Source organism: Esox lucius, chromosome 2, assembly GCF_011004845.1.
Source record: "Esox lucius isolate fEsoLuc1 chromosome 2, fEsoLuc1.pri, whole genome shotgun sequence".
Classification (NCBI taxonomy): domain Eukaryota; kingdom Metazoa; phylum Chordata; class Actinopteri; order Esociformes; family Esocidae; genus Esox; species Esox lucius.
In genome coordinates, this window is record NC_047570.1 from 4,063,948 (window position 1) to 4,083,678 (window position 19,731).

At 39.7% G+C, this 19,731-nt stretch overlaps 3 protein-coding genes and 1 long non-coding RNA gene across 4 annotated transcripts in view; 3 read left to right on the forward strand and 1 right to left on the reverse strand.

The window, feature by feature from the left end:
- Positions 1 to 10,332: 10,332 nt before the first annotated feature.
- LOC109616613 lies at positions 10,333 to 11,072 on the forward strand. Its single transcript, XR_002197817.2, has 3 exons — positions 10,333 to 10,404; positions 10,613 to 10,681; positions 10,936 to 11,072. It is a non-coding gene; the product is annotated as an uncharacterized LOC109616613 (long non-coding RNA).
- A 686-nt stretch (positions 11,073 to 11,758) lies between these two features.
- Positions 11,759 to 13,936, forward strand: LOC117592902. The gene is made up of 7 exons (XM_034287136.1): positions 11,759 to 11,997; positions 12,083 to 12,211; positions 12,335 to 12,528; positions 12,674 to 12,821; positions 12,982 to 13,186; positions 13,297 to 13,387; positions 13,921 to 13,936. The coding sequence occupies exons 1-7, from the start codon at positions 11,785 to 11,787 to the stop codon at positions 13,934 to 13,936; spliced, it is 996 nt and encodes a 331-aa protein (XP_034143027.1). The 5' UTR covers positions 11,759 to 11,784.
- Positions 13,937 to 14,499: 563 nt separating this feature from the next.
- Positions 14,500 to 18,678, reverse strand: LOC105025976 (zinc finger protein 501-like). The gene is made up of 3 exons (XM_010897088.4): positions 18,411 to 18,678; positions 17,828 to 17,979; positions 14,500 to 16,697 (listed from the first exon to the last, which is right to left on the reverse strand). The coding sequence occupies exons 1-3, from the start codon at positions 18,479 to 18,481 to the stop codon at positions 15,565 to 15,567; spliced, it is 1,356 nt and encodes a 451-aa protein (XP_010895390.1). The 5' UTR covers positions 18,482 to 18,678; the 3' UTR covers positions 14,500 to 15,564.
- tspan4a (tetraspanin 4a) overlaps positions 18,254 to 19,731 on the forward strand; it is a 138,136-nt gene continuing 136,658 nt past the window's right edge. Inside the window, exon 1 of the mRNA XM_010897090.5 lies at positions 18,254 to 18,451. The gene's annotated coding sequence lies outside the window, so the exon portion shown is untranslated. The remainder of the gene's footprint in view (positions 18,452 to 19,731) is intronic.

Below are 19,731 nucleotides of genomic sequence, written 5' to 3' on the forward strand. Positions count from 1 at the left end.
ATTCTATATGCAGAGTTGGGGAGTAATGGATTACAAGTAATGTAAACCTATCTCATTCAACGTAATCCGTTACATGTAATTACAATAAAACAGTAACTGTAATAATCTGTTACTTTTCCAACTAAAATATTGTAATCGGATTACAGATACTTCTGAAAAATGTATGATTACTTTTGGATTACTTGTTTTCAATTGAAGAGCTGCGCAAAATAATTATGACATATTGCATGTTTGATTTTATTATGTCATGTTTTATTTTTTTTTAACCAAAATAACAATTACGCACCTCAGTTGTTGTGTGTGTGTGATCATTATGCACGCAAAGGTGGGCGCGCATAACCAGAATACTGACAATGAAGAGCTAGTTTAATTTTCTCCTGTTTTGGTTGATTGGATGGTTGATTGGATAAATATATCTATGATAATATTAGCTGACCAATATAAAATGTGATTTAGTTATCTACTGTCGTGTCACGACACTGGTGTAGTGGAGTGTGTAGAAAAACTTCGAGCCAAACACAGGGAGGTGATAAACGAAACTTGAATATTCTTGAATGATCAAAATCAAAGGCACGCTATAACACGGCGCAAAAACGCTGAAAGATATAGAACTGTACCACACAAAGACACCCAGAAACACAGGAACTAATATAGGCAACCTAATGAGGGAATGGACACCAGGTGTGTGCAATAACAAGATTTGACAGTGACGTGGGAGGAGGAGTGGCGTGGCTAGAAGGCCGGCGATGACGCACGCCGAATACCACGTCGGGGGGATGGCACACGTCCTCCACACGCGTCCTCGTTACATGTCGACGCATCATTCTCAGAACAATGATAGGCCATAGGCCTACCTGGGCTAGTGTTATATATTTTTTTTATTTCAAGGTTTATTTGTCAAATGCACCGAACAACACAGCCAGGAAGAGTTGCACTGAACAACTCAGACAGGAAAGTTTAGGCAACAATTTGTTAGATAGCTGTAACATGGCGCTGCATTCCAGATAAAACATTATATGGAATTTATCCAGAAATTTAGGAGAAAGGTGTGTTGGGAAGCACTCTGCAAACGGATGATGATTTGCATTTGAGGCAGCCACGTCAAATCTGTAGGCCATGTGATTCTGCTTGCTATGCATTACAGAAAACTGCGTTCATTTGATATCATTGGCTGCCGGCGACATATATTTTATGCTTAGAGTGCAGGTGTATAATCACAGTTTATTTCTTTAATTTGCACATTGAATATCCATCGGTTGGTGAAATCAGCTTTATATTTGAGATTCAGCAGACATTCACATTTGTTCCTCTGTTCAGGTTCCCTTCCACATTTAGGGACCGTGGTAAAAAAGTAAACCAGTAATTGCCGAAATGTCAGTAGACGAATACAGTATCATTATGGACTCTCATCAACATTGTAGTGGCCGTTTGTCACAAACAAACGAAAAATTTAAACGACAACTTCAAGCACCCTGGGCAGTATTGCAAGAAATGACTGTATTCCAGACTGGATTCGGTGTTGTGGCTGGTTTATTTGTTCCAACTGAGCAAATATTACAGCATCTCTCACGTTGGTGAAAAATCATGTGCCCATCACCCAGGTGCGTACATGGCATCTTCTTCTTCCTACCTATATTCACCTTTACCTGTGCCCACCACTGCCCTCTGGTGTCTAAATCAAACATTGTAATTATTAAAATAACCATAAATAAAAACTAAACATATAAATAAGAAACAATTAACTAAACAAACAAACGAATATTACCAAAAAGATATATTACTAATATGAAAAAAATCATAATAATAGACATATTAATCTACAAAATGACCACTACTGAAACACACTAATGTAGCTCCAACACTCCGGCTCCTAATTGTGCATTGTCACAATTACTGAACTCTCAAAACGGAGCTACACTATGTATTCAAACTATATCAGGCTTAGACGTCTTGCCGCACCTGCAAAAAAAAAAAGAGAGAAAGAAAGAGAATGATAGAGCAGACAAAGAGAGAAAGTCAGTTCATGTGATCACAATGCTGCCTCCAGCAGCAGGCACAGCTTCGTCGCAGGTCTCTCTAAAATGCTGGTGTTCGTTTGGAGGCGGACAGAGCGCACAACCCCATTCACATCTGATCTGACATCCAAAACTTTCCCCATCATCCAAGATCCTCTTGAAGCTGTAGCATCTGTCACAATATCTCCATGTATAAGATTTCTTCTTAGTGCTGTCCACTTTTGTCTCTGTTGCATCAATGGCAGGTACTCAGAAATCCATCTCTTCCAAAAGAGTTCCGCCATGTACTGTATCTGCTTCCATCTTTTTCTGACATACAGATCCTTTCTGTCAAACAATCCTGGTGGCATAATTGGTTTACCTTTCAACAACAGAATGTGATTTGGCGTCAAAGCTTCCAGGTCATTTAGATCATCTGAGGCCCTTGTAATAGACCTGTCATTCAATATTGCTTCAACTTCGCAAAAATGTTTTGGAGTGCTTCATCGTCGAGGGTCTGCTGTTTAAGGACTGAGGTAAGAACACTCTTCACTGACTGAATCAGACGCTCCCAAACACCACCTTGATGGGAAGCTGATGGGGTGTTAAATCTCCATTCTATGCCATCCTGAAGAAAGGCTCTTTTAATTTTACCCTGATTCAGAGCAGTCAGACTCTCCTTGAGCTCACGGCTGGCTCCAACAAAGTTAGTCCCATTGTCAGACCTGAGCGTTGAAACTGGGCCTCGTCTGCAGATAAACCTTCTCACTGAATTTATACAGGAGTCTGTATCCAATGTATATGTTACTTCCAAGTGTACAGCACGGCTGGAAGACTTCTGCTTCTTTTAACCTCAATGGGCCCAAAATAATCAATGCCAACATGAGTAAAAGGGGCTTCATCAGGCAACACTCTTTCAGCATGTAAGTCCACCATTTTCTGTTCAAGGAGTCTTCCTCTGTTGCGTCTGCAAACAACACAATCTGATATGACTTTTCTGGCAGCAGAGTTTGCATTTATAATTTCTTCCAGCATGACCTATCTGCTGATGAATATGGCGCAGAATTAATGTTGATACATGCAGGTCTTTTGACAGAATAGCAGGATGCTTGGATTCCACTGGCAGTGAGGCTTTGCTTAACCGACCACCCACCATCCATCACTGGGTCCAATCTGTACAGTGGACTGTCCTTGGATATGGATTTCACACCACTCTGCAACAACGTAATTTCTTCCTTAATCCATTGATGTTGTACATACTGGATGATTGACAGCTCTGCCCTGGTCACATCTTAAGGTATCCGACTCTGTCCTTTGAGCGTAGCCTTAAAGCTCTGCATTTGGCTTTCCAACTGACGGTGACAGTCTGTAGTGTCCATACCAAGGTCAGCAGAGGCATAAAGCTCCTTTCTCCTATGTCCCAATAACACAAGAGTATCCTTGATCTTAAGAAGCCAAGCTACAGCTACCTGCAGTCTCTTCCAAGATGAAAAGTAATGAATCAGATGGCTCATAGCATTGTCTGTGTCTTTAACAACAGCATTCACTGTCAAGACCCTTTTGATCTCAGGGTCAGCACCAGGAATCACTTGAAGATCTACATCTAATTTAGGCCACCCATCCTTGGACTTATAAAGGAAATCAGGTCCCATCATCCATCTTCGTCCATTCAGGAGCTCTTCTGCCCTCATTGACGCTTCATCTGCTGGGTTTTCCTTTGTCCCCACTGATCAACATCAGTTACCTCTCTGATGACTGCAATTCTGTTGGCAACAAAGGTATGGAATCGCCTGCTTTCATTTGATATATATTTAAGGACTGTTGTGCTGTCGGTCCAGAAAACGGACTTCTCCAGCCTAAGTTGCAACTCCTTCTGTAGCATACGGTCTACTCTAACAGCAAGGACTGCAGCTGTTAGATCCAGGCGAGGAATTATTGTCTGCTTCAGCAGAGCAACTCTGGCTTTCCCCATCATAAATGCAACATGGACTTTATTATCCCTTTCCAGTCTTAAGTAAGAGACAGCTCCATACCCAACCTGGCATCAGAGAAGTGGTGAAGCTGTATAGTGACAGGGTTGCCGAAGTCATTAGGCTTAATGCAGCGATCAATCTTGAACTTTACCACCTTGTGAAGATCTTCCAACCAACCAGCCCATTGCTTAGCGAGAACATGGGGAATATCTTCGTCCTATCCAAGATTTATTCTACAGAGTTACTGCAGTAACAACTTAGCCATCATACTAAATGGAGCAAGGAAGCCCAATGGGTCATAGAGGGAGCTGACCACTGAAAGAATACCTCTTCTCGTCTGTGGTTGCTCTCGTGCTGAGGCCTTAAATCCAAATTGATCAGTCTCAACATACTACTGTAGTCCTAATGTACGTTCAACAGGAAGTTGATCTGTATCCAAATCCAGCTCCATCATGTCTTTTGCTCTGTGGCTTTCGCTAACAGAGCGCAATACTGCACGACTATTGCTGACCCACTTTGATAGAATGAATCCTCCTTTCTGACAAAGTGCAATTAAATCCTGGATAATTTTCTTAGCTTCCTCTTCTGAGGCCATTGAACGGAGGCAATCATCGACATAAAAATTGTTTTTCACTGTGCTCACAACCTCTGGAGGGAAGTGTTCTGCATTGTCATCTGCAGTTCTCCTCAAGGCATAATTGGCACAGCTTGGCGATGATACAGCTCCAAATAGATGCACCTTCATGCGGTCTTCCTGCAAAGCCTGTGCAGTGTCACCCCCTGGCCACCAGAGGAAGCGGAGAACGTTAACGTGCTTACTCAAGACATGAACCTGGTGAAACATACATTGGATATCAGCCACTATTGCAATAGGCTCCTGTCTAAATCAGACTAAAACTCCAATGAGGCTGTTGGTGAGATCGGGGCCTGGCAAAAGCTGACTATTGAGCGATGTTTCTTTGTATGAGGCTGCACAGTCAAAAACAACTCTCAGCTTGCCCTTCTGAGGATGATACACCCCGTGATGAGGGATATACCACACTTTCCCGTTGCTCTGTTTCAGCTGGTCAAGAGGAACTAGCTCAGCATGTCGCTGTGTTATAATTTCATTTAGGAACGTGATATATTCCTCCTTAAAAACACTGTTCATGTCAAACTTTCTTTTCAGGCTACATAAGCGCTGTTCTGCTATATAACGATTATCTGGCAGGGTTACATTTTCCTTTCTGAATGGCAAGTCAATGCAGTACCGACCTTCAATTAGTTTTGCTGTGCTACTGACAATATCCATGAACTTAATATCTTCTCTGGACATTTCAATCTGCTCTTCTGATGATTTCTCATTAAAGTCATGGTGGTACTGCTTAACAAGCATTTCTTGCAGATGTTCAACAGAGATACGATTTATTGTTACAGCAGAATAGCCACTCTTACCTCTATGACTTCCACCATGAAGAGGACCATTAATGACCCAGCCAACCCTGGTTCTGACAGCATATGGGCCATAATTTTGGCTATTTATAACTTCCCACGGCTCCAAAACCTTAGGGGTGTCAGTTCCAATAAGCAGATCTACATTTGCATGAATGTCATGGAGTATTACATCCTTCAAGTACGGCCATGGATCAATATCTGCTTGTCGTGGAATATTAAGTGTAGACACAGGTATAGCTCTTTGAGTCAAAACATCAGGAAGCTCAATGAAATCTTCAGCACCCATGCCAGACACTTCAAGACCTGACAAAACATGAGCATTCACAACCTTCCGTTGGCCCATTGTTCTCAACAAAATGCTTGTCTTCTTAACCTCGCAAATTCAATCTTTTTGCCATGGTTTCTGTACAGAATGTGCCGGAACTGCCAGGATCCAGGAAAGCATATGTCTGCGTGATCGTATTAGTCAGTTTGCTTCTGACCTTCACTGCAACAATAGAGAAGGTAGGAATCATCTTCCACACCGGCCCCAATATGGCCACATGTCTGAAAGGTTGAGATTGAATCACTTGGAAGGCTCACAGGATGTTTGGCTCGTTCTACAGATGTGCCTACAGCCTGTCTTTCTATATGAAGGACCCCAGGATGTTTCTGATGACATACATGGCAATCCAATTGATTCCAACAGTCCTTGCTTGTATGACCCACCTTCAGGCAACCAAAACAAATTCCCTTGTCCTTAATCAAGTTGATCTTGTCCTGGTGTGCCTTGGCTTTAAACTGTGAGCACTGACCTAGTGTGTAATTTCTCTGCAGGCAGAAAAGACAGCAATGAGTGGTAGAGGTGCTATCTTCTGCAGGCCGTGCCATAGCTTCTTCCCTCACAGGAGTGACATTTGTAACGTAGCTGCTTTCCTTCCTTCTTTGTCGTAGCTGGCTGCTACAGGAGGCCTTGACATTAGGATGTTGAGGATCTTGAATGTTTCCAAAAACTGGATCTAAAGCAATTTTCACTTGTTTCTCAATAAAATTTACAAGGTCAATGAATGTAGCTCTCTGTCCACTTCTTTCTTGCAAATCACATGCAACATTCCTCCATTTTCCTCTAAGTTTGTAAGGAAGTTTTAAAATGATACTCCGCATGTTAGATGTTAAGTCCAGTTCACTCATGTACATTACTTGTTCTGTTAGATTTGAACATCCTCGGAGGAACAGAGAGAATGCTTGTAATCCATTTACATCTTCACCTTTAATGGGTGTCCAGTTAAATCTTTTTTCCATATAAGCAGATGCAATTTTATGTTAGTCTCCAAAATGTTGAGCAAGAAGACTCTTGGCTCTGTGATAGCCTTGATCTGGAGGTAAATGTTGACGACTATGCACAAGATCCTTTGGCTGGCCCCTAGTGTATTGTTCAAGGAAATGCAAACAGTCGCTGGGATTATTCGTTTTCCTCTCCACTGAATTTTCAAAGGCTCTAATGAAAGATTTATATTGAAGAGGGTCTCCATCAAAGATTTGCAGATTTCTTGGAGGAAGAACAGAGGATATATTTTGCTGAACCAACAGTGCAGTGATTTCGTTTTGTCTTTGCAAAATGCCCACCATGTCATTTTGGTTGTTACCACTTTGAGATTGAGAGTTTAATATACGACCCATTTGACGTCCACTTGCAATCTGTGCTTCTTGGTATGGAGCTTCTGGCCCAGATGGCCTTCCACCCCTTTGCTCAGTAAATCCTTGTCTTCAGACAGCAACTGATGCAGGATCAGGTACAGCAAGAACATAATTTTCAAGTGGGACAAAGGCCTTGACAAGAGGATCTAAACTGATGAATCTTTGAGCTTTGCTCCTCTCCAAATAAGAGTTCATTCCATCAGATCGTCTTGAACCATGCTGTGATGAGTTCATTTCTAAAACTTGAAGCCTTGTAGTCGTTGCTGCCAAATCTGTTTCAAGCGCCAGTTGCTCCTTTTCTCTATGAAGCCTTTCTTCCTGCGCTTCTATATGATGTTTCCTTTTTAAAGCATTGAAGCGTTTAAGAAGAGCTGCTCTCTCGGCCTCCGCATTAATGCACGCCGCGGATGTTGCAGAAGTCTTTGATATTTCAGTGGTGCGTGATTTTACAGAACTTGCTCTTACACTTGAGACGTTAGAAATACTGTCTTCAGGTGGTATTCCATCATCGATAGGTTCCTTTGGCTGTGAGTATGGATGACCAGCTTTAGACAGCCACTCCTTCACATCTTCAAGAAATGCATGACATGATTTCATTTTCTCCTCAAAGTTTTTAGTTTTTTAGTAAAGTCTTTATTATTTTATCTTCTGGTAGAGGCAATTCCATCATAGTTTCATGTATATCGAGTGCTTCTTCATAGCACTTAATGAACAAAGCGAGCTGTGTATTCCACTGCTTCAGCATTTTCATTTAATTCCATTAAGGCATGGATTTTATCCATAAGCTTTTTAGCCTGGTTAGTTTTTACAGTGCGTTTTTCTTGACAAGATTGTATGTAAAAGCACATTCCTTTAGAAGTCTATTTGATTGACCGCTTTGCTTCTGACCTCTCCACATCAGTCATTTTGTTGCAGACTTGTAGCCTTATTGTTGTTAATATTGGTGAATGTTCACAATCGAGCAACAAGGGTTTAGCAGAAGATGGCAACATTCATTGAAACAACTTTGTTTTATACAAACAATCCTCTTCATCCACACAAGCACACAGCCAATTAAAGCAGTCCAAGTTTTAAGTTCAAGTAACTTTTCATGAAACCGTCTTCCTATACGGCATTTCCAGCAGTACATACCAATTGAAGATTTCGTAGCTCGGACCAGGCCTCTGTCTCGTACCAGCAGATAATCAACGTTCAATAAATAAAACAATCCATACTGATTTCTCATCGGGTATCCCAATAATATCCAAAGCGAATTCCATGGAAAGTTCTTCTTCTTTCTTTAATCCATAGGTAGATTTTTTACTTGATGTAGTGGCCGTTTGTCACAAACAAACGAAAAACAAACTTAAATCAAATCTTAAACGACAACTTCAAGCACCCTGGGCAGGTAATGTACGCAAGCAAGAAATGACTGTATTCCAGACTGGATTCGGTGTTGTGACTGGTTTATTTGTTACAACTGAGCAAACATTACAGCATCTCTCACGTTGGTAAAAAATCATGTGCCCATTCTCCAGGTGCGTACATGGCATCTTCTTCTTCCTACCTATATTCACCTTTACCTGTGCCCACCACTGCCCTCTGGTGTCTAAATCAAACATTGTAATTATTAAACTAACCGTAAATAAAAACTAAACGTATAAATAAGAAACAATTAACTAAACAAACAAACGAATATTACCAAAAAGATATATTACTAATATGAACAAAATCACAATAATAAACAAATTAATCTACAAAATTACCACTACTGAAACACTAATGTAGCTCCAACAAACATCAATAGCCAATTAGAGAAATGCCGGGATATTATCAAGGACAATTTTATGTGTGATGTGCAGCTGAGAAGTGTAGTTTTTTCCCAACTAGCAACATGCCTTGATCAGACTTCTGAAAAGTCTTTCAAATCTTTGCTGAATACAAGTCAGATATCCTGCCACAGATAGTTGAAGAATACAATGACTTAATTTGTTCAAAAAAGACAATGATGCCTCTTTTGAATGAGCTCTTCTGTGGATTAAATTTGCCTGATGGATTAGATCAGCAAGCAAAAATAACTCTAGAAGCTCATAGTACCCTTAACATTGGGAAAACAGACCTGGAGGTGGGAACAGTGTGTTTAATTAGAAATATCTATGATGCTGTTCAAGAGGAGCCTGTTTGATGACATTGGTGTATCCAAGGACCATATGTTTTGCAAGCTTACCATGTGGAGAGAGCCAGACTTTTTTGAGATGACTGTTCAGATTGTTGAGTTGCTCCTAGACAGTTTTCTGAAGGTTTGTTTTAGTGTCCAGCCAGTCAGTCTAGAACCCTCTGATGTGATACATATGGTGGAGTCAAATTCACACATGGATGTTCATTTTAGAAATCATTTTAGTGTCATTAAGCTTTAGCAGAAGGCATGATCTAATGCAATAAGCATTGCACTTGAAAGCATGGTAATGTTCAAGAAAAGTTGTACATGGCATTGGCTTGGGTCATTGACCAAACAAAACAATTTGCTGTGTTAAACATGATAGAGAAAGCAGAAACACAACAGAATGGCTCAGCTGAAGTTAAAAGAACATGAGGATGGAATTTCTGTACTTGTTAATGATCTCCTGTTCAATTTGGACTTTAATTTTACTTCATTGATTGAACTCTTGATGAACCTTGTTGAATCATAAACTGAGTTATACAAAGATGTGACAACTTTTTTTGTATATTTGAATTGGCAATAGTGCCTAGTTAAACTGATTTATTTTATGTTTTTTGGTCTTCAGTAACATTTTTGATTTGAGCTATTATATTTCGACATGAATTTCACCTTTTTGATTGACAAATTAAAGAACCTTTTTGAATGACAAACTGCTTGGATTGTAAGAAGTGAGATTGTAAGTTCCCAACCACTTTTGAAATAGCAGTTTTCCCCCTATTTGTGGGGTGGGCAATTGCACTTAAGATACTTTCTTTAGTGTTTTGACCTGAGGAGCCTCTGCTTTCTGCAAGGCTAGGACTTTGCATTTTTTTTGTTGCAAATGGTGCCACTAACTGGAAAGGTCTGTTTTACATGTACCATTTCTATTTGTACTTTGACTTTGAGATACCTTTTGATTGTTTTTATTTTCTCCGTCAATCCTATTTACATTTAGTCAGGGAGGATGTAGGTGGATTTGTTCTTAACTATAACTGATCTGGTATGCTAATTTGAAGTACATTTTATGTTTTTTCATTCAGATAACTTATTGTTTCCTCACAACTTTCTGTTTTTTTTTCAGGATATGTTCCTGATGCAGCATAGCCTTCTAATCCATTCTTGACTGAACTGATACAAAGTCTCAAAGGTGTTTTTATTATTTTTATTTTAGACAGATTCCTGTAAGAAATGTTGGACACTTGTCAATGAATAGTTCTGTATTAGTTGTCATCTTACTGCATTTTCAAAAATCTCAACCATGTCTCCCCTCAGCCATCTTTGCATATAGTTTTGTTGCTTCTGTATTTATGTTACTGATATACACAGCCACAAATTGAGAAATGCTTTAATTTCAGATGCATTCGTGAAGAAGGAAGTCACCGCTGTCAAGATCAGTATTGTTCTCCAGGACAGCAGCATTAGAGGTGAACTCTTATCAGTTTGTCACAAATCCCTTTTATAAGTCTTTGTTTTGCAGACATTTACAAATGATGATACTGCCACCCATTCTTTTGTTTTCCCTTAACTTCTTATCCAACAAATGTTCTATATTTCTACATTAATGTTGACATCATTTTTGTTTCTATACTTACTATATTTTAACTGTGAACTGTGTTTCACTGGTTGCCAGATTGGATTAACTTGACTTTTTGGATCTCTACTCTCTTTGAAACCTTAGTTCTGTCCGAAGCTTGTGGACCTACAGGATGTTGAACCCTCAGCCACAGTGATGTTCTGACTGGTTGTGTTTGAACACCATGCCAAGAGCTGACTGATCTAAACCTTTACCAGAACAGAAATTCAATGTCCATCAAATTCTCCTCAAAGGGCCTCATAACAGATCATGTCTGTTTCCTGTTCTCACAGCCAGAGAGGCTCTGACTGGCTGTGAGAACAGGAAACAGACATGATCTGTTATGAGGGACTGCATCTTCCCAAAAGCATTGCTGTGCCATAATTGACAGCCTATAAAAAATGTATCTCCAACTTACCTAGTTTTTTGTCTGATTCTTATATTCTAGCCACTTTTTCCCCCTGGAGGCTTCCTTAATCTAATGTTATAAATAATTTAGGGTTCTAGAATCTCATTTACTATATAACCTAGAACAATGGTTCTCAAACAATCCGTGTATCATTCGTTCTTTTCATATTCAATTGAGATTTCAAAATCGGAAAATGAAAAAATGGTTCCTTATTTCGTTATTCGTTTACGAATCTGATACCAAAAAACGAATAACGAGTCATTTCTCGTACTTTCGATTTAATGCTCAGATCAAAAATAGGAAATTAGGAAACGGGCCACAGGACCGATTTTGATTTTGATATTTAATTTGTTCGATTTGTGTGAACCGGAAGTTACGGTCTTCTTCATGTGTTGCACTTGGAAGTTTCCAAGTTTTTTTTATATACTGTCTATGGACGTTTCCCGCAATTTGGAAAACAGTTAGACGAGGCCTGGAAAACATCAATTATGCAGTGATTGTAAGTTAGTGACTCAGTATTTCTTAAGTAATTTCGTATTGACACCATGGCCGCACTGGAACCATATGCTGATTTAATTAAAGATTTATTTGAAACTGGCAAGACACATGTAGAGATTTCCACAACGCTGCAGCAGATGGGTGTCCAGCGATGTTCTGAAATAAGTGTGAGAAGATTCTGTGTTCAGCACAACCTTAAGCGAAAAAGACATGTATCGGACACAGAACTGGAGAGGGCTGTGGTTGGATCAATATATGAAGTAAGTTTTTTTTTTTAGGTTTTCACATTTTATATCCTGCCCGTCTTTCAAATGTTGTAGCGAATAACTGTATTTTTCTTAACAGACGGGCCCATCTTATGGCCGCAAGTTCATGACTGGATATCTGTCTTCAATGGGAGTGCATGCAGGAGAATGTCGAGTTGGGAAAATCCTCAGAGAGATTCATCAGCCATACCACGAATTCCGACGTCAGGCAAGTTATATGCTAAGAATGAAGTAGGCCTACAGTACATGATGTTGCATGCATATAAGAATTTCTTTGATGTAGAAATGGTTCGTGAATATTCTGGGCTCAAAATATAAAACATGTCTTCAGGGTGCTCGTAATCTAAATCCCATCCCGTATCATGCGGAATATATGGGCCATAAAATTCACATGGACCAAAACGAGAAGCTTGTGATGTTTGGAGTGACACACGTCGTGGCAGTTGATGGCTACAGCGGCAAAATTGTTGCCAATGCCACCATGCCAGTGAAAAACAACCTTGTGATTTATGAGGAAGTTTACAGGTACAGTAAATACATTTAGAACCAATGTTTTTGTCATAATATTTTCTGTGCAATGTATATTCTCTTTTCATTGGATGTAATTTTCTTATTGGATCAGTTAAGTTCAGTGCAGCCCTTTGCACATGTACACATTGTTTTATCTCAGATCTGCAGTGGTTAACCATGGGATGTGGGACCAACTCAGGGTCGACCATGGCAGGGAGTTTTACATGTGCTTGTACATGCAAGAGATGCTGTCAAGACATAGACACAACCCTAGCAGGCCACCATACCTTCAAACAACATCAACAAGGGTGAGGTTTTTGTAATACGGACTAACAGTACAACTAATATAATCAAATGCTTTTTTTATTCTAACAAATAAGGAGTGAAAGCATTTAAAATTGGAATTAATTTCCCAAACTAATCTATTACATTTTCATTCCATCTGAAATCGTGTTTTGTGTTCAACAGAATCTTCGAGTGGAAAGGATTTGGCCCGAGGTGAACAATCGCGTTAACTACCCATTGAAACAGGCCCTGGTACACCTGCTGGACCAAGAAGTCCTCAACATGGAGGACAATATGACTAAATTCTGCATTTCAAACCTGACATGTCAATTAAGCCAAATTGGACTAGGCAGAGTGGTGCAATCGTGGAATGCACACAGGATCCCAGGTATGCTAAACTGAATATGTACAACCCTTTGAAGCAGTTATTTTTTCACACGCCAACCACATACAGCATAAATGGCATTGCTTTGTTAGTTATTTGTTTCCTTGTTTTAGGACGTGGGATACCCAATGAACTTGCAGCAGGTGACTGTCCAGCTAAAATCTCTGAAGAGCTGCTGCCCAATGCCTCTGTTGTGGCAAACATGTATGAGCAAGAGTTTGGATCCTCGCTAACTTGGGTGTCAGTTTTTGGAACTGACCCATTTTCATCTGAGGAGGATAGATGTCATGCAGAACAAGACTTTGCAGAAAACTACCCTGACATCTCTCTTCTTTTTAATCATGTGGTAAATAATGACTATACACCTTTCCAAGATGCCTTGTTGTACCTCATAAATGTCACCCAAAGATATGTCTGAAAACAGTAACTGAAATGCAGTGGTGTTGTTAAGTAGCTAGGAAAACAGACTGTGTTATGCTCTTTGACAGTCACCCGTTTACTTCCTCTGAACAAGATGAAACTCTCCATGATGGTTTTGAAGGCTAACGTTTGGTTAAACTCTAAACTGAAGAAATGAATCAAGCTAACGAGACAATAACTTCCGGTTCACACAAATCGGACAAATTAAATATCAAAATCTAAATCGGTCCGTGGCCCGTTATTTCATTTCCTATTTTTGATCTGAGCATTAAATCGAAAGTACGAAAAATGACCCGTTATTCGTTTTTTGGTATCAGATTCGTAAACGAATAACGAAATAACGAACCATTTTTTCATTTTCCGTTTTGGAATCTCAATTGAATATGAAAAGAACGAATGATACACGGATTTCAAACGTTTTACACCGAATACCACCTCAGAAAATATTTCACTGAATATACAGCTCTGGAAAAGATTAAGAGACTACTGCACATTTTTCTTTCTTTCCAAAAAAGGACGTTTTGAGTGAAGAACAGAAGGGTTAAAGTTAAGATACCACTGAAAATTTAACGCTTCTGTTCCTCACTCAAAACTTTTTTGGAATACAAAGAAAAGGTTGCAGTGTTCTCTTAGTTTTTTCTGGAGCTGTATATCCAGTAAAGGGGGCACCACGTACCACCAGTAATACGTGTTATTGTTTTAATTGACACCAGCCTTGTCTGTAACATTGTGTAAATCTGTGGATTTTTTTTGTCACAATGCAGTGTTCTCAGCTATTCATTTAGGAAGGGGTGCTTGTTCTCTTACATGTGTGCTTTAGAAAAGCCTTCCATCTTCTGAGATACATAGTGGATTCTTATATGCTCTCCAAAGATGTAGAGGGTAACACCACATACAACTGTTTAAATAGTTTTTATTGACTTTTTACCCATACCAGTGTTTAAACAAGTGTTTACAGTATAATTGGTAGTAAAGATTTCAACTTGAGACAGAGCGGGAAAAAATGTCTACACTTGTAATGCTCGTCTGTCATACTTTTTAAATTAAATAAAAATGTCAAATGCACGCTTTCAAACTAAAGGACACAAACCAGCAATGGTGTTTACACAAGATAACAGTGACAACAACATGGTCAAACAAAATAAACAAAAGGAACACACATTACAAAATTTAACACTGAAATAAAATCTGATCTTTTAACAAGGTTTCAGGGTCCAAAAAAAGTGATGTCATCAAATACCAAGTACTGCTTGGTTAAACTGTTCTTCATTAAAACATGAGGAAGCTGTTGCAGTTAAAAATAAGAAGCTCCAGATTGTCAAACAGTTCCAGTTTGGGAATGTTAAAGAAGCAATAGATCTCAAAGAAAAAATCGCATTTATTACGGCTGCAGTTGTCACAAAGTGCTTCAAACAGCATAAAACCCCAGGGTTAGCAATAATATGTTGAAGCCCAGTGACTAGGAAAACCTGGAAATTGGAACATAGGAAGAAACCTAGAGAGTGGGCTCTAGGAGTTCGCCCGTCCTCTTCTAGCTGTACCATGTTGAAATGTTCAGAATATTATAAGAATACATGGGCTTTCAATGCCAAACAATCTATCAATTATGTATTTGCATTTATTTTGGCAAAAGGCTGTGCAGTCAAGTAATTGCTTCAGAATGTCTAGTGAAATTGTCAGTGAAATTGATGTTAATTTTTTAAATTGTAATCTAATTTACAAAAATCTAAGTGGTTTGGTGACTAAATAATTAAACATTTGGTGGATTATCTAAGTGTAAAGATTTCTAGTCAGTTTGTCTAACAAGCAACTGTGCCCTTTATTCAAAAACAAGTCAAACAAAACATATAATTGGAATTTAACAAAGCAACTATTTTCTTATGCAAATTGGCTCTTAATATAAACAATTCTGCTGAAACATGCATTGAAAAGATCTCTCTGTGTGTCCTCTTGAGTTGTCATCATGGAGTAGGACTCACTGCAGCAGTGTGTGTTGCCATGTGTTTTTTCAGGGTTACATTAAGCCTAAAGCATTCGCCGCAATTTTGACAGCGATACGGTTTTTCTCCCGTGTGAGTCCTTAGGTGCTCGGTCAGTTTTTCCTTTCGGTTGAAGCACTTCCCACAATCTTGGCACTGGTGCGGTTTCTCCCCTGTATGCACTTGCATGTGGCGACTTAGATTTAGAACCCCTAGTCCACACACGGGGCACTTGCATAATTTCCCCCCTGTGTGACTTGCCATGTGCAATCGCAGGTTTCCTTGTAGTGCGTAGCTCTTGCCACACTGCTTGCAGCTGTATGGTTTCGTTCCAGTGTGGGATCGCATGTGGTCAGTCAGATGCTCCTTCCGTGTGTAGCATTTTCCACATACGTTGCATTGGAACGGTCTCTCCCCTGTGTGGAGCTTCTTGTGACGACTTAGGTGAGATGGAAATGTGAAGCACCTGGCACAGAATGGGCATTTGTACGGTTTCTCCCCTGTGTGGATCCTCAGGTGATCTATCAGCCTTGTGTTCAGAGCGAAGCATTTGCCACAGTAATGGCAACAGTACGGTTTCTCCCCTGTGTGAGTTAACATGTGGACGTGCAGGCAATGCTTGCGGTTAAAGCGTTTGCCACAGTCTGTGCACTCATATGGTTTTTCACCTGTGTGAGTCCTCTTGTGTGTTTCCAGATGACATGGTCTGTCATAGGTTGCTGTGCACTCATTACAGCTGTAGGACCTCTTCCTGGTTCGAGCAGTTGGTGGCTCATTCAGTTTACTTATTGTCTTGCCTTCATCGCAGACATATGAGCTTTGTCCTTTCTTTAACAGTGTCCTCTTTATTTTGAGAGGCTTTATCTGTGTGAGGGGAGCGGCACTGGTGGATTCTGATACACCATCATCCCCTTCAGATTTCGTCTGAATCTCTTCCGCAGCAGTCTTTCCAGTTTGGTAAAGATGTGAGACTTGGGATGAGTCTGGATCACTGTCACTCTCAACACAGGAGATGAAGAACTCTGTGTCTTCTTGATCACTCCAGTCCCGTTCAGAGTGCTGCTGGTCAGACGGGACCTCATCTCCTGAGACAGTAAGAGTTAGCTGGGGGGGTTCTGGAAGTAATAACAGGAAATAACAGTTTACTGTTTCATTTATATTCAGGCATTTTTAAACTGTATAGCAATAGAAGCAGTAGAACAGTTAGGTATCACTTTTTTTGCTGAAAGTGCAATGGGCCAGATTCAAACCCATGCTGCAGCAGCGACTGAGTTGTTGGACCAGTCTACACCACAGCAAATCATTTAAAATAAATAAAATAAAAATAACAGGTCCCAGAGTGGCCTCTTTTATACCTACGAGTTGTAGGGGGAGTTCCCTTTCAAGAACTTAAAGTATTCATTAACAGTTTTAATAATGTTGAGGAGAAAAAAAAAGAATCATTAAAAATCATTATTTTGGAGCACACAATTTTCTTTAACGTATTTGGATACATAAATAACTGAGCTGAATTCCAATTACATTCATTAAGGTAACCCAACTGAATAAATATGAAAAATAATTTCTCCAATTTCGTTATTCAGAAAAGGTAAGTACAGCTTTACATAACTATCAGATATAATGGCTAAAATTACATTAAGGTGCACCCAAAGCAGGTTAAAGATTAGAAACTTGGTCTGGTTTTGGTCTTAACCATAGGGGTAATGTCAAGATCAAAAGACGTATACAACGCCTTCAGAAAAAAGATTATTGATGAACAAGATTATTGAGTCTGAGAGAGCCATTTCCAAGCAATTTAATATAATTCCACTGTCTGACGGACCATCTAGAAATTGAGAAAAGTCCAAACTACTGGCAATCTATACAGGACAAGTCGTCCCGAAAGATTATAATGTTAAAGTGAAAATAACATTTATATGCTGAAAAGAAAGTTACATAGCGCCCACTTGCGGCTGTAAAATCCGATGACATAGGGTCTCACAAGCGGCTAATACGGGCCTAAAAGAAAAAGCATACGGTAATTGTCATAAAAATCGGAAAACCCAATTTTTCGGTTTATGCTGTCATGCAATCGTACACCTGTAATATGTGGTGGTTGTGTTTCTCCAATTACAATGGTGACATTTTTCATGACATATGAAAAAAGCTACGTTAGCTAGCTACATCGAATGTACCTTCTGTGAATGTACCATCCCTTTAAATGAAAACATCTAAATTACAAAAATCTAGAAATTACCTATCCTACCTGCTTTATGCAATTTTAAATCTGGATTAAAAACAGAATCCAGCAGCCTCTGCAGTCGTTGATTCTCCTCCTTTGAACGAGAGATCTCGTCTTGGTACTCTAAAAACGCCTTTTCCACTGCCACTGAGATCTCTACGGCCACTGCTGTTAATCTGTCAGAGAAAAAAGTTTGCAACAAGTGTAATTTAGACATTTTGGGTAGAATGCTTGTCAAGTTATATTTTGGTGATTCAGTTCCGTTCAGTTCCTGCAACACTTCCTAAAAATATAATCTAGAACCACAGCTTGTTTTCATTGGTTGAAAATAGCAACACATAAATTGTATTACTGCCACCTGCTGTACAAGAAAGGGGGCGCATTTGAACTGAAACTGATTGAACTAGCTTATTGTCACCGCTAGATGTCCCCTTTGCTGCGCTAGATAAGCGTGATGGTCGTCCGGGCAATTCACACGTGTACTATTTCGCGACTAGACTACTGAGATAATCGAAAACGTTTCCAGTTTTAAACAGACCATCTAATAAGCACGACAGGGACAGAGATAGAGGGGAGAGAGTAAACGGGAAAAAGTTTAACTACTCACGGAGTAGCAAGCGTTACTGACGAGAAGACAAAAATATTGAGGTAAGAAACTTTCCCCTGGCAATTAGACATATTAATATTTCAGCCAATTACAAGCCTAACATAATTGATGATAACGTGCTGTACATATTTTTCTGTTTACGCTAACGAAATAACTTTTGCTATGGTCACAAACAATTAATCATCATGACAACAACTAAGTTTTTTTTATAAGGTCGCAAACAAAGCCAGGAAGCGTCTCGTTAGGATGGTGCGAACTGTTCAATATTTAAGCAATCTTATGTCAACCACGTGATGAAGACGATGTATTTCGTCCGATTTCGTCTTGTTGTCATCGGTATTTTTGGGGGGCGGGCATGGAAAATAAAGTATTCTTATTGGTCTGTGGAACGAGAGGAGAACTGATGTTAGCCAAAATGTTACCCTGGTTCCAGATGAAAGACCGAAATAAACTTTCCTATTAGAATAACATTTCAGAATTCCAGGCATTCCTCGAGCAGGTCCCTCCCTTGAATTGGCTTTCCGTCTTGGAATTGGGGCACTGAGCCGTACTGACTGACCAACTCGTATCCGCAGAGGAATGCTGATCTGTCCATTACATTTTACTTAATGTAATTGGCTGCTTATTCATTACAGGACCATTGTATTTTTATGCTACAAATGTGTTAACGTCAAAATCTGTCATAGCCATCTATCAATGGACCATCGAAAGAAATATGTATATATTTTTGATATTGCGGCAATGTGACTATAGTACATGCTGTTCTGCCAATGTAAGGCTTAGTAAGTTCAGTGAAAGCACCGATACTGCTTGACAGGCCAACACAGATAAACTGATCAACTCTGGTCTCAGTTGGCAGCAGCTCACTGTTTACATTAACTTGCCATGAGCACATGCATAACCCTAGTTTGGTCTCCCATTATGCTCCCTAACAAGGCCATGTTTTTTAAAAAATACTAAGAAAGTTTAATCAGGAAAGATAATAGAGAGGGGATTGAGGAGACCAATGGAGCGACTTTTCTTTTTTTCCCTGCAGCTGTTTTTTTTCTCTCCCTCAGATCTGTAAGCAACTTGCAGTTCTCTCTAGGCGTGGCAACGTTCAGGATGATTAGCACAAACACTGGCACCACTGAGAGTGGACATGCAAAAGCGGTCTATGTGGAAAGCATGTGTAGTGAGTGTTTGTATAATATAGTGTAGTCCTGGACAATGCACAGAGAAGCTCTTTTAGGTGCAAAAGTAAAGGGAAAAATGGGAACATGCTCAGCCTTCTCAAGGGAGACTATATTAAAGAAAGAGCAAGAGGGGAGAGTGATGTAGG